Source organism: Ceratotherium simum, chromosome 19, assembly GCF_057802395.1.
Source record: "Ceratotherium simum simum isolate JZ-2026a chromosome 19, ASM5780239v1, whole genome shotgun sequence".
Lineage (NCBI taxonomy): Eukaryota > Metazoa > Chordata > Mammalia > Perissodactyla > Rhinocerotidae > Ceratotherium > Ceratotherium simum.
Genome location: NC_141918.1, coordinates 25,172,860 through 25,187,525, shown reverse-complemented (window position 1 = coordinate 25,187,525; position 14,666 = coordinate 25,172,860). Strand labels below are relative to the sequence as shown.

The following is a 14,666-nucleotide window of genomic DNA, read 5'->3' as shown; positions in this document are numbered from 1 at the left end:
GATCAGATTTTTCTGTCTGAAACTAGACCTTAGCTGAACAATATATATAGATAATGGATTAGAAGGGAAAGATCCTCATGTTGGAATATTATTCCAGGCGACAGTGGAGATGGAGAGAAGTGCACAGCTTTCAGAATTACTTAAGAAACACACTCAATAAATAATTCAAAAATGATGAGTAAATTTTTGGCTTGGGAAATCTATTGAATTCTTGTGTCATGTACTGATATAGGAAACTCTTCAGAAGGAATAGGTTTAGGAAAGATAAATAATAAATTGAGTCTGAAACATGCTGCCTTTGAGGTGCTTATGAGGCATTTAAGGGGAAAACGTACCAGAGGTAGTTAGACATATGTGTCTAAGGCTCAGGGTTGAAGATGTAGAATGGTAAAATTTCAGTATGAGAATGATAATCAAGCTATGAGAGAGGGTAATCTTTCTAAGGAAAGTAAGGAGAGGGAGAAGTTCAGGGTGTTGATCTGATTATCAGTAAATTACTACTTAACACTGAAATTAACATATTCATGAACATGCAAACTAAGTTGAAGTAGTACAGAGAAAAATACTTTGAATATAATCATCATTCTAGTTTAATACGACTCATGCTAAACATTAAAAACCAAGGCCAGGCCAACAATATGAAACATGAGGAAGGCATCAAGAGCATAGCGGGATAGGACAGCACTCCAGTAAGAGAAAATAAAAGGTGAATTGACAGGGATGGCACCAAGATGAATAAAATGATTAAATAACTTGAAGACGTCATCAGTGGTTTCAGCTCAATACCAAAAATATTTTTTTGAGAAATTAATATCAAATTATAATACTCCCTTACTATTCTTTCATTTGGTGTGCCATCATCTTTTATGCCATAGCTCTAAATCATTATTCCTAACCTTCATTTTCTACTCTATAATTTCCTTGAAGAAATATATAGATAGCAAATCAAAAAGGAACCTAAAACTTTTAACCAATTTTGAATCCCAAAAAACTTAATTAAAAGAGCATTAATTAAGAACATATGGCAAATATACACATAAAGGTACTGGTGATCTAAAATTCTTGTGTTCTGATTAAAATAAAAGCCTAACATAAGCTACTTATCCAAAGGTTCTACAGTGAATATCCATTGTATTGGTCTGTGTAGCATCCATTCCACTGTCTTCAGGTATAAACACCCTGATTTTCCTTTGGAAACCCACAATTCCCCTACTCTAAATCTATGTGGTTTTAAAGGAGCTGACCTCACCTCCTAGTTTCTTGAGTGAGTATATGCCCCAGGATATCCAAAGAGAACACCACTTCCCTCTGAGTAGGATAATTGGTTCAGGATTTATTTTATGACCTAGGTCAGGCCAATGAAACCAAATTTGGGGTCTTTTGATGAAATTATAGAGTACAGGTGCTATGTTTCTACCTGGATGGTTAATCTAGAACTGCTAGTGGCAATTGTTCTTGCCACCTATTGGGAGCCACATATCCAAGAGTAAAACAGACACAGGGAAGCAAAGACTAAATTGAGGCCAAAAATCAGAGAAAGTAAATCTTGATACTCTAAATCCAGCCACACTACCTCTGGATCTCACAAATTTGTCTACCAATAAATTACAATTTTTGCTTAAAGAAGCTTGAGTTAAGTTTCTGATAGTTACTGCTATATTAATAGAAACTAACATAAAGTTTAAGGTTTTATATTTGATTCTAAATCATATGTATCTTCCAATATTTTCATCATTTTCTGAAGGATTTTACAAAGTTAAAATATAAAGGTCTCATTTAAGCAGAATTTTTGAGAAATAATTAATCAAGTCTAAAACTTTAGGAAAGTATTGAGTACATTCCAAATCATTAAAAGAAATATGTTGAAGATTTAAAGAAAAAGGAATTTAAAAAATAATAGTTTGTGTTGTTATGCTGCATCTAACCAAAGCCTGATATTTCTTTCTTGACAGATAGATAGATAGATAGAGAGATAGATAGCCAGATAGATAGATAGATAGATAGATAGATAGATAGATAGATAGATAGATAATCCCTTATTTCCTTCTTCTTAATAATGAACTTTGTAATTAATAGCAATAAAGTATTTTCAAAATGCTTTGAAAATTGCCCATATTTGCTACTTGCATAGGTAAGAATTTTTATTTAGGGTACAGTTCACAATGTTTTTTAAAAGAAAATTATTTTCATTATTTTGCAGAATTCTTAGCAATAATTATATGCACTAATAATATGGAAAATGCCAAAATAAACTTAAATGTTACAAAAAATAAAGTCAAATATGTTGTTATAATATTTAAAAGATAAGAGTTTATTTCAAAGAGATGAATTAATTATCACAATCAACTGAGAAATTATGAGATAATGTTTTCCTGGCCAAAAGGGAATGCGTGGCTTATTCGATTAGAAAAATAAAATAAAATTTCTATCTTCCTACTTCAATATGCTTACTATTCTTGTTTTTTTTTTTATATAGTATCTTATTCTACGCTTTTTACATATAGATCTCTCTCATCTCTAAAGATAAATTTCCTATCCGAGTAAAGAAAATTTTTATAATGAAATTTAGAGTTTGCATCATCCATTCCCTCTATTGATTAGAAGGTTAGCATTACAAAAGTGAATAAGACATTCATTGCTGGGAAACTACATTCTAATTTACAGATTAAAACTAAATATTTCAAGGTATTAAATCACTTGTATACTAGTTAATTTAACACAGACATCCCTCCCTAATAGAACTATACTTCCCTCTTAGATTCTTTGTATTTAATAACAAAAATAATATATACTTTGAATAAAATTATTGAAGGAGATACATACTTGAAATATATTATTGCTCTTTGACATTATTAATCCCTGACCATAAAAAAAAAAAAAGGAAATCTTTTAGCAATCTACCAAATGTAATAAATAATGAGAAGAGGGACTTACATGATCAATTAGTTCACGGACCATTCCATTCCATTGTCCATTGGCATCATCCTGGGCTCCATATTTCCCATCCTCCACAAGTCTAATTTCGTATGTAAAACCAAGGATTGTAGACAGCTCTCTGAGGAGGTCAATGCAATAGCCCTCAAATCGATCGTTCCCATAGAGGGGTTTGTCAGACTTCTTAAACAGGACATAGGGTTCTTCCTGGAAACAGTGAACATGAAGGTAGGAGGTATTAGTTAATCATGAAACTTACTATCAGAATTATGCCTTCCTTAGAAGATAGAAAAACTCACATCAATTTAGGACAACAATCAATTTTATTTTCTTCTAATTGTAATTAGCATAGTTTGAAATACTAAGAAGGCAGATTACTTCAGGAATATTTGTGCCTCACAAGAGAATATGTATAATACATATAATAAATAATATGTAATGTGATATTCACTATATAATGTATAATACATAAGATATAATTTCACCATGATTACAATACCCTAATTTAAATTATATCATTTAATCAATATCTAGTGTGCTGTTTCAGTGGGATCTATTGATGAAAGAATGAAAAAAATCATTACCTAATTGCCACCATGTGCTAAGAACTGGAGTAGGGGCTTTTATGTATGTTATCACATTTTGTCCTAACAACCATGAAAATTACAATTGCTATATTTAATTACAGGAGAAAAAGCAGTACCTTACTCTAGAATATAGAAAAAGAAACTAACACTTATGAAGTGCTTATGCATTCATCCAACAACATTTTATGGAGCACCTACTATGAGCCAGCCCTTCTCTATATAAAAGAGAAATCCCAAGTCATGAAGTTCGTGATATAGAGGAGGAAACCAATAATAAATGTCTAAACAAATAGAACACATAACTTCAGATGCTGATAAATGGTATAAAAACATAAAATAGGGCAATAGGATACAGAGCAACCACAAGGTATTGGCAAGAAAAGAGAAAAGTAAGACAAAATTGAGTAATATGTCTGGAAGTCTTCTCTGAGGAGAAGAGCGATGAGGTAGAACGTAAAAGATGAGAAGGAATCTAGCCATTTGAAAATCGGAAAGAAGAGCATTTCAGGCCAAGGACACAACAAGTAAAAAGCCCTGAGACCAAAATGCCACTGGAGTGTTCCAGGAAGAGGACAACAGCCATCAACGTGACTGAAGGGACATCCAGTAAGTGAGGGAATTAGTTGAACAAAGTGATAATGAAGAGAAAGTGAGGAGCCAAATTCTGTAAGCCTCTGCAAAGTAGTCCCTATTAAAAATTTGCATGTTTAACTAAGTGCTAAGAGAATCCATGCATTAGTATATTTTATTAGGGGCAGCTAGAACATGGTACAGAGGACTGTGCTGTAAATAAGCCAGGGTGCGATTGGCTCTACTATTTACTATTTGACCATGGGCAAAACCTCTGGAAGCTGCTCTCTTAGAGAAAGACATTACAAAGCAAAAAAGCTTAGGAAGCTGCCATTCCAGCCTATCTAGGAATGCAATCATCCTCTTTCCAACCCCTGGAGAACAACAGTCATTCCACAAGGGTCATCATACCGAAAGGAGTTTTGGACATGAGAGTACAGTTGTGCACTGTATAACGACATTTTGGTCAATTATAGACTGCATGTACAATGGTGGTCCCATATAGCCTAGGTATATAGTAGGCTACACCATCTAGGTTTGTGTAAGTACGCTCTACGATGTTCACACAATGATGAAATCGCCTAACAACACATTTCTCAGAATGTATCCCTGTCGTTAAGCCATGCATGACTATAATGTGTCAGCTTGCCCATACTCATCTCAGAAACAAGACTAAGTCCATCTTTCTTCCCATCCCTGTTGACCTGGCTTATCTCTCTACTGTTTCATGCATACTCCAGCCTGACCATTTCCCTTTTCTTTTGCTGCTCCACTGTGCTAAAGAAGTCCTGCTCAGAGATCAGCACATTGTTCCACATCTTCATCTAATTTTTGGAATGCCCCTTTCACCTCTCAGCTTTACTGGACTATACCCTGAAGACACTGCTTTTCTTTCAGCCCTCTTTCCTAGAGACTACCTTCAACGTCACTCCCACATCTCTCAAACATAAAGACACATTTGGTGTCTTCCCTGACTCTCACTGCACCCCCAGACCATTTCTTCCCCTGCTTTGTGTGATAACCTCTGCTCCTCTGAGGCTCAAGCCCCCCTACTATACCAGGTTCTCTGTATAATTGCTGTCACTCAATGAAATCTGAATCAGAAGATTTACTAAGTGGGAAGGGAAGTCTTTACTTTTCAAATTTTTAGCTACTGGATGACAATTTTGCTCTCTTTTCCAACTCTTTTTTTTTTTCTTATTTTCAAACTAAATTTAATTCATTTTATTAATATTACTGTAAAGCTTCTTTTTTTGTCTTGCAAATTTTTTTATTGAGGTAACATTGGTTTATAACATTAAAAAATAAACAAATGGGACTACATCAAACTAAAAAGCTTCTGCACAGCAAAGGAAACCATCAATAAAATGAAAAGACAACCTAACAACTGGGAGAAGATATTGCAAACCACAAATCTGGTAAGAGATTAATATCCAAAATATATAAAGAATTCATACATCTCAACAACAAAGAAACTAACAACCCAATTAAAAAATGGGCAAAAGCTCTGAACAGACATGTTTCCAAAGAAGATATTCAGATGGCCAACAGGCACATGAAAAGATGTTCAACATCACTAATTATTAGGAAAATGCAAATCAAAACTACAATGAGATATCACCTCTCACCTGTCAGAATGGCTATAATTAACAAGACAAGAAATAAGTGTTAGAGAGGATGTGGAAAATAGGGAACTCTCATATACTGCTGGTGGGAATGTAAACTGGTGCAGCCACTATGGAAAACAGTATGGAGACGCCTTGAAAAATTAAGAATAGAACTACCATATGATCCCAACTATTCCACTGCTAGGTATTTACCCAAAGAACATGAATGCATAAATATATATGCACCCCTATGTTCATTTCAGTATTATTCACAATAGCCAAGACTTGGAAACAACCTAAGTGTCTATCAAGGGACGAATGGATAAAGACGATGTGGTATATATTCACAACGGAATACTACTCAGCTATAAAAAAAGATGAAATCTTGCCATTTGTGACAACATGGATGGACCTTGAGGGTATTATGCTAAGCGAAATAATTCAGAGAGAACAAGTCAAATACTGTATGATCTCACTCATAAGTATAAGATAAAAACAACAACAACAAACAAACACATAGATACAGAGATTAGATTGGTGGTTACACGGAGGGAGGAGGGCAAGAGAGGTGACAGGACACGTGTACAGTGATGGATGGTAATCAGTCTTTGGGTGGTGAACATGATGTAGTCTACACAGAAATTGAAATATAATGATGTACATCTTTTCCAACTCTTATTGACATTCTCTATGTATTCAAAATCCTCCTAGATAAAACATCCAACATGGCTGATCTCAATCCTTTTACCTCCTAATTGCCAAATCTCTCCCCTCACTGGAATTTAGCCGCACTCTCCCATAATCACAACTGCACTCTGTATTTGTCACAAAATGATCCACCTCTGCATTAGGATTACTAACAGCCCATTCATCCAGCTCATTGTTTAATCACACCCATGCCTGCAATTCTTCAGTCCCATAAAGACCTCTAATCCAGTTACCCCCACACTTTTCCACTATCCATCAACCCTCTCCTGTCCTCACTTTAATGTCTGGCCTAGATCCCATGGTCCACTAGTACAATGTCTATGCTATAGGCATTCTCAAGTCCTTCACCCCTCTTCCAATGGGGTACTTGGCCTTACAAAAACGATGCCTTATGTGACTTTTTGTCTTTTCCATGCCTACTCCTGAAGTGGAATCTTGCTACCTGTTTACACTTAAAATTAACACCCTCAAATGTTTTATGGTAGGATCTATGTCAACTCTATGAGATGAACATTTCATCTATTTTTCTTCCTACTCTAACTCCTGGTTGATTACCTCAGTAAGAAAATAAAAGCAACCACATGTGATGCCTTTACCTTCCCACCACAAAATGCACCAAACCTACTTATCTGTACTCATTTTCTCTTCCCTTTGTCTACTGCTATGGAGGATCTGGCACTCTGCTTGCTGGACCAATCCCTACACTTATGTTCTGGTTATTGTATTAGTCATGGTCAGTGGAAAACAGGATGCCACTTTGAGCAGAGTAGCGATCCTCAGTTGAGAAATACAGCCAGTCTAAGGCAACCACAAGAGGGGTCCACGGGGATAGGAACCATGACTTCACTTTCCTCTCTCCCTTTGATCTCCTGCTGGGAAGTCAATCAAAAAGCCAGAGGTTACAGGAGTTTATTGATATAATCCATACAGGGCAGCTCCTGGGACAGACGGTAGGGTGAAGAAGAGTGGAGAATGGATCTGGAGGGACAAAAATGAAGATATATAGCACATTCTCATCACATTTCACTTGCTCCAAGATGTGTTAACTGAATCATCTTCTCTTTCCTTCATAACCTATCTGTCCCTTTATACAGAACTAGTTTCAAAGTATATGTACTTGTTCCAATAACCTGCCCTTAATTCCACAACCCCCTTCTGCCATAGCCTAATTTTCTGTTTGTCTTCATTGACAACTATCTAGAAAGAGTTGTCTACACACGCTACCTTAATTTATTCATGTTCCAGTTACCAGTCCATCCATTGGAGTGACTTCTGCTCTCACTCCACTTAACTGCTCTTGACCCAAGCACTAACCATCTCCAATTTGCTGAATCCAATAGACATGGTTATGTTCTCTTTCCACTCAGCCTCTCAGGTTCATTTCATACAATTAACTATTCCCCCTGCCCTATTTTTTTTAACACTCCTCACTCTAGCCTTTGCCACCATTCTCCCTTGGCTTTCCCTCTACCACAATGAGTACTCTTTGCTGCTGTTTGTTTTATACCTTATTCTAAATGCTGATGATCCTTAAGACACAGCTATAGCCCCTCTCCCCTTCTTTTCTTAAAATTTATCCCTAAATGATCTTACACACACACATCAAATTCAATAACATCTTTATGCTGACGACTCCAAAATATATACATATCTGACCCAGAGCTCTCCAAGTGAGCCTTGGGCACACATATCCAGCAGCTCTTGCTAGCATCACTTAATGACTCATAGGCATCTCATATCCTTTAATTCCCACATGGAATTCTTCTTTTACCTAAAACTTGTATACCTTTTCTCTGCTTTCAGAAGATGGCATCATCATTTACCCAGTTACTCAAGAAAGTCACTGAGGCATCATCCTTGTTTCCCTTTCTTTTAGCTCACTCACAACAGAACAACAAAAATGATCTTCTTAAAGAATACATTGAATTATACCCCCACCACTACTTCAAACCATCCAACAGATTGCCAATGCATTTAGAATAACATTCAAATTCCTTGTCACGACCCTTGAAACCTGTTGTTCTACCACTGTTCTCATCTTGGTAAATGACTCCAGCTCTCACAAAATTGATCAAGTCAAAAACCAGGGAATCACTCACTCTCTGTCCTATCCTTTGGAAGTCCTGCAAGTGCTTCCATCAAAACATATCCTGAACCCATCAATTTCTTTCCACCATCCTGGCTACTATCATGGTTCATGAAAACTATATTTCTCATCTGGATTCCTGTGTAGCCTCCTACCTCTCCTTTCCATTTACATGTTCCCACAGTCCACTCTCTATAGAAAGTCATAGTGATTTTGTAAAAAAATCTTTCCTAAGATCTTCACATGACTATTTCATTCTCATCATTCAGGTCTCAGCTCAAATATCACCTGTTCAGAGAAAACACACTATATATAAATTACTTCTCCCTTCTAAGTTAGTCTCCATTGTTTTACCTTGCTTTATTTTCCTGATAGCATTTACCCCAATCTGAAGTATATATGTATGAATGTATGTATGTATGAATGTATGTATGTATGTATGTATGTATGCATGTATGTGTGTATTGGTATCTGTATGTTTCCTTCTTCCTCTATTGGAATATAAACTCATGAGTGTAGAGACATTGAAGATTATGTTCATTAATATATCTCAGTGCCTATAAAAATCACTGGCAACTAGTTTGGTGCTGAAAAAACATGTGCTGAATGAATAAAATATCATAAAGGCTTATACTCTACCTTTCCCACTCCAACTTCATCTTCTCTTTAAGTTCTAAACATGCTATTTTCTCTCAGTTCCTCAAATACCAAGCTATTTTCTGCCTCAGAGTCTCTTAACATATTTTACTATCTGTCTATAACGCCCTTCAAATGGTGAGCTTTCTTGCTTCCTTTAAGGCTCACATTAAATGTGAAACCTTTCCAGGGCTCCTTATCTAAAAGAATCCTGTTATTCCCTATCTCAACACTTGATTTCTTTTCTGAAAATAGTTATTTAATCTTCAGTTTTCTTATTTATTTGTTGGCTTACTTGCTTTTTGTTTGTCTCATTTCCTTGGACTATAACATCCATATTGACTCATTATGCGTAAATACAATGCCTGCCACATAATAGGTGCTAAGTCAATATTAATTGAATAAATGATTGATAAGTTAGTGAATTCTCTGACTCAATTTTTTTCATCTCTAAGTGAACTTAACAATGCTTTTAAAGTTGTTTTGAGAATTAAATAAAAGGAACCTGGTAAATATGAGCCTCTTGATATTATTTCATTATTTTATCTTACCCATAATTTTGAATGGATTTTTAATAGACTTTATTGTTTAGAGCAGGTTTACGTTCACAGTAAAATTGAGTGGAAAGTACAGAGGGTTGTCATGGCCCCCTTTTTTTTTTTTGTGAGGAAGATCAGCCCTGAGCTAACATCCATGCTAATCCTCCTCTTTTTTGCTGAGGAAGACCGGCTCTGAGCTAACATCTATTGCCAATCTTCCTCCTTTTTTTTTCCCCCAAAGCCCCAGTAGATAGTTGTATGTCATAGTTGCAGATCCTTCTAGTTGCTGTATGTGGAACACGGCCTCAGCATGGCGGGAGAAGTGGTGCGTCGGTGCGTGCCTGGGATCCGAACCCGGGCCGCCAGTAGGAGCGCGCACACTTAACCACTAAGCCACCGGGCCGGCCCTGTCATTGCCCTTTATTCAGTTTTGTAAGAAACCACCAAACTGTCTTCCAAAGTGGCTGTACTATTTTGCATTCCAACCAGCAAGGTATGAGAGTTCCTGTTCCTCCACACCTCACCAGCATTTGGTGTTGTCTGGATTTTGGCCATTCTAATAGGTGTATAGTAGTTTTTCATTTTGCTTTAATTCACAGTTCCCTAAGGACATACAATGTTGAGCCTCTTTTCATAAACTTCAATGAAGTTTTATTAGGACTATTTTATAGCTGACATTTTTCCGAGAGGTTAAATAATCTTCCCAGGTCACATAGCTAAGAAGAGATAAAGAATAGCTATGAAGAGGCAAAGGAGAGATTTAAACTCAAGTTTTCTAAATTCCAAGATACAAACTTTTCCCACTATTTTATGTTGCTTTCTATACCACAAGATCATTCATGGAAAATCCATATATGCTGGATTTTTAAATGGAATTAGGTCAAAAACATAGGAATCAGAAATAAATCTGTAACTAAATTCAAAGCTAGATATTTGAGCTTACCATAAGGCAAAAGGCCAGTTAAGATCCTGTCTACTTTTTGGTACTATGTGATCACATATAAAATTTATTTCCCAGGAGTACACAGAGTACTAGGAATGTGACAGACATAGTACTCTTCCATCCTTGGGGTTGTTTACCCATTTTCCTCTCTACTCTTCCTGGCCTGCTAGTCTTTTAAGTTAGACAACATGTTTCCATGGATCAGTTAATGTCCTTGTTACATTAGAAGAGAAAGAAGTTACATTAGAAGGAAAGCACAGCTTTCCTGTGCAGGGCGTTCACATTTCAGGCATACTCAAATGTCTTCTTTTCTGGTTCTCTCACAACAACTTTTGAATACTTTTTACCATAATATTTATTATATTGAGTAGTGAGTGCTGATCTACATATATATGTTCTGTACTAGACTTCAGCAGTTTATATGGAAAGATAGTTACTTAAATTTGCATCAAAAGCACCAAACACCGCCAGGCACATAGCAGGCTTACAAATAAAATGACTGCTGTAATGAATTGAATGGAAATGGATTGCTCTGGTCAATTCGGGAAGCCAGGCGAATTTGAACTTGAAGAAAAAAATTATAAGACAGGTAAGTTCCCCTATGGGGTTCGGGTATGGCGGTAACAAATCCTCAGGTCCCTAACCCATGTGCAGATGGTAGGGATTTGAGAAGAACACACCACATTCCCCTGCAGAGAAAGGAACAGCCTGAGAATTTTGGGCTGGTGGAATGGGAACCAAAAGAGGCACGTTGGTACAACAGATTAGCTCTATCAACTTCATACTTTGGCTTCAGTCAGTTTCTGATTTATAAATAAATGGATGTATATATTTATTTAAAAGTCACAAAGATCGACCATTTGTCAAGCTCCACGCACAAAGCAACAGCACTATCTAATATTTTCCAAGCACTTACTTTGTTCCAGGCGCTCTTCTGGGTGCTTTCCTTGGATTCACTTATTTATTCCTCATTACAACCATGGGAGGTCAGTAATATTATTATTTCTATTTTACAGATGAAAAAACTGAGGGCAGGGGTGCTAAGCATTTTTTGCCCAAGGTCAACAGTCAGTTAACAACCCAAGTAGTCAGACTACTGGACCACTTACCACCACCTGATACTTCCCACATTAAATGGTTCTTAGTGATCATTTCCAAACTGCACATGAATGCATAATTCCACATAGCTCGTTAGATAACTTAATATGTATTGTGTGGCTTTATTATTATTTTTAAGTCAACTGGGATTAGCCACTTGGCTATACTGCATACAAAAGGTAATACATTAATTCATTGAACAATGCAATCAAAACAATATTATAGAAAAGAAGTAAATATATAATACAGAAAACTCATTTTCTACATCACAAATTATCTCCTTTCCAAATAAGAACACGTTTTTAACATAAAAGTACAGAATTTGTGAAAACAGTGCATTTTAAGCCCATTGGATTAGGTAGCAATATATGAGTGCCTAAAAACTGCATGTTTTTCCTATTTGCACTATTAAATCATCATTGTCTCTATTTTAAATTTTTTTCCCAAAATATTTATGGTATATTTCTCACACAAACTCACTTGAACGTTGGGAAGAAATATAATGAAAGCTAGTGATTACTTAAGAATGTATGAGGCGTGTGAAGGATATATGTGCACAGAGTACAAAAGTAGAGAAAAAATTTCAAAAATTATTATGCTATTTAAATCTCATTAATCCAGCTTTTTTAGCAACCATAATACCTATTAATTTGATTTCCTTCACCTAGAAGCTAATAAGAAAACTTCTGTCACAGGCAAATAAATTTGTTAATCCTTGTGAGATTAAAAAGCCTATTTAGATAGATATTTTAAACAGGTTTTCATATCGCTAGATAAAATTATGTGGTCTGAGTGCATCTTTTTAGTATTTATGGATCTCTGCAATGTCAAATCTCATTCTTCCCATATTTAATTCTGATAAGTAAGACACGGTTTTCCAGCTGTGATTCCTATCGCCAGCTACACTGTGTCACAAGATAGTTTACATCAAGTTATGACTCTCCTTTAGACTCTCTCTCTCTGTTTTACACAGCACAAGGATAAATAATGATCTCATGTAAGAAAAGAAAAATGGTACCAGAAGCAATTACTGTACCACATACTGAGTTCAATGAATAATACGATAAAACTCTCCTGGGCAACTTAACTGATTTCTCATATAGTCTTAAATCTCCACGTCAGCATTTGCTGGAGGTAAAGGCACTTCATTCCACTGGCATCTGTAATAAGGATTTGTCAGCATTTCCACTATCAACTCCAGTTTTAAGGAACCCAATAACTCATATATTTTTACCTGCATTAGACTGGGAGTTAGCCCAGAATAAACCCAAAATTAAGTTCTGAAAAAGTGAAATATGTTTTAAGGTTGAGGGGAACAAAATGTTTTATTTAGATATAATAAAACTTTATAATTTTTAAGTGTATAACTCATATATCCCTCAGCCCTTATCTAGAGAGAACTAAATTATCCTTCTCATGTATTAATACTTGAACTATCATTGTCTTACCCACGATATTCAAAAGATAGAGACATAAAAATCCAAATTAATGTTATATGATATATACAAAATATCCCCTGCTATTACAATGATAAGGTGAAACTAACTAATTTATTTATTTATCCAAACATGTATTGAACTTCAATTGTGTACCAGCACTCTTTCAGGCTCCAAGTATACAGCAAGGACAACCAAAACAAAACAATACCCAAAAATCCTTGCCCTTATGGAAAAGCCCTCCCAATCTAGTGATGAATTTGAGATTCTTATTTATTTTATATTATCCTGTATTATTTGCATGTTTTGCTTCATTAATTACCAGAGGGGGAATATTGATATAGAGTATATTTTTGAGAAACACGACTGTGGCTTGTTTTAGAGCATTCTGGTGAATCTCAGGACCCATGACACTGCGGCCTTCAAATCATTTCTTTGGGAAAACAGAAATGGATATTCAGTTAGCCCGAGTCTGGTTCTGAATTTACAATTGTGAGCAGAAAACTTTTAAAATTAGTTTGTGACAACTTCCAGTTATAAAATAAATAAGTCATGGGGATGTAATGTATAGCATGGTGACTATAGTCAATAAAGTTATATTGCTAAAGAGAGTAAATCTTAAAAGTTCTCATCACAAGAAAAAAAAATTTTTGTAACTTTGTATAGTCACAGATGGTAACTAGACTTACTGTGGTGGTCATTTTGCAGCATATACAAATATCGAATCATTATGTTGTACACTTGAAACTAATATAATGTTATATGTCAATTATACCTCAATTAAAAAACATTAGTTTGTGGCAACCAGCTGAATCTCCAGGTGATTACGGGTAACAATATCCTCAACTAAGAACATTATTAAAGTATTTAAATTTTATGTATTTGTATTCATATTGTTAATGTCTCTTAATTTTTCCTTAATTAACATAGGGTTGTCAAAAAAAAAAAAAAACCTACCACTTTTTTTGAGGAAGATTAGCCCTGAGCTAACATCTGTTGCCAATCCTCTTTTTTGCTGAGGAAGATTGGCCCTGGGCTAACATCCATGCCCATCTTCCTCTACATTATGTGGGATGCCACCACAGCATGGCTTGACAACCGGTGCATAGGTCCACGCCTGGGATTTGAACCTGTGAACTCTGGGCTGCTGAAGTGGAGGCATGAACTTAACCGCTATGCCACCAGGCTGGCCCCTACCTACATTTTTTTTCTTTTTTGTGTGTGAGGAAGATTAGCCCTGAGCTAACATCCAATGCAAATCCTCCTCTTTTTGCTGAGAAAGACTGGCCCTGGGCTAACATCCATGCCCACCTTCCTCTACTTTTTATGGAAGGCTGCCACAGCATGGCTTGACAAGCGGTGTGTCGGTCCACGCCCAGGATCCGAACCTGTGAACCCTGGGCCACCAAAGCGGAGAGCATGAACTTAACCGCTACGCCTCTGGGCTGGCCCTCCTACCTTTTTTTTAATACCATTCCTATGGGCCAAATGAAGAAGATGTTATGGGTACAATAACACCATA

At 36.0% G+C, this 14,666-nt stretch overlaps 1 protein-coding gene across 5 annotated transcripts in view; it reads right to left on the bottom strand.

Moving 5' to 3' along the window:
• GRIK2 (glutamate ionotropic receptor kainate type subunit 2) overlaps nucleotides 1–14,666 on the bottom strand; it is a 653,495-nt gene that overhangs the window by 201,912 nt on the left and 436,917 nt on the right. For all 5 annotated transcript variants that reach the window (XM_087443926.1, XM_004422155.3, XM_087443925.1 and 2 more), the window contains one exon: nucleotides 2,935–3,141. In XM_087443926.1, coding sequence (XP_087300052.1) covers nucleotides 2,935–3,141 — 207 coding nt within the window. The remainder of the gene's footprint in view (nucleotides 1–2,934; nucleotides 3,142–14,666) is intronic.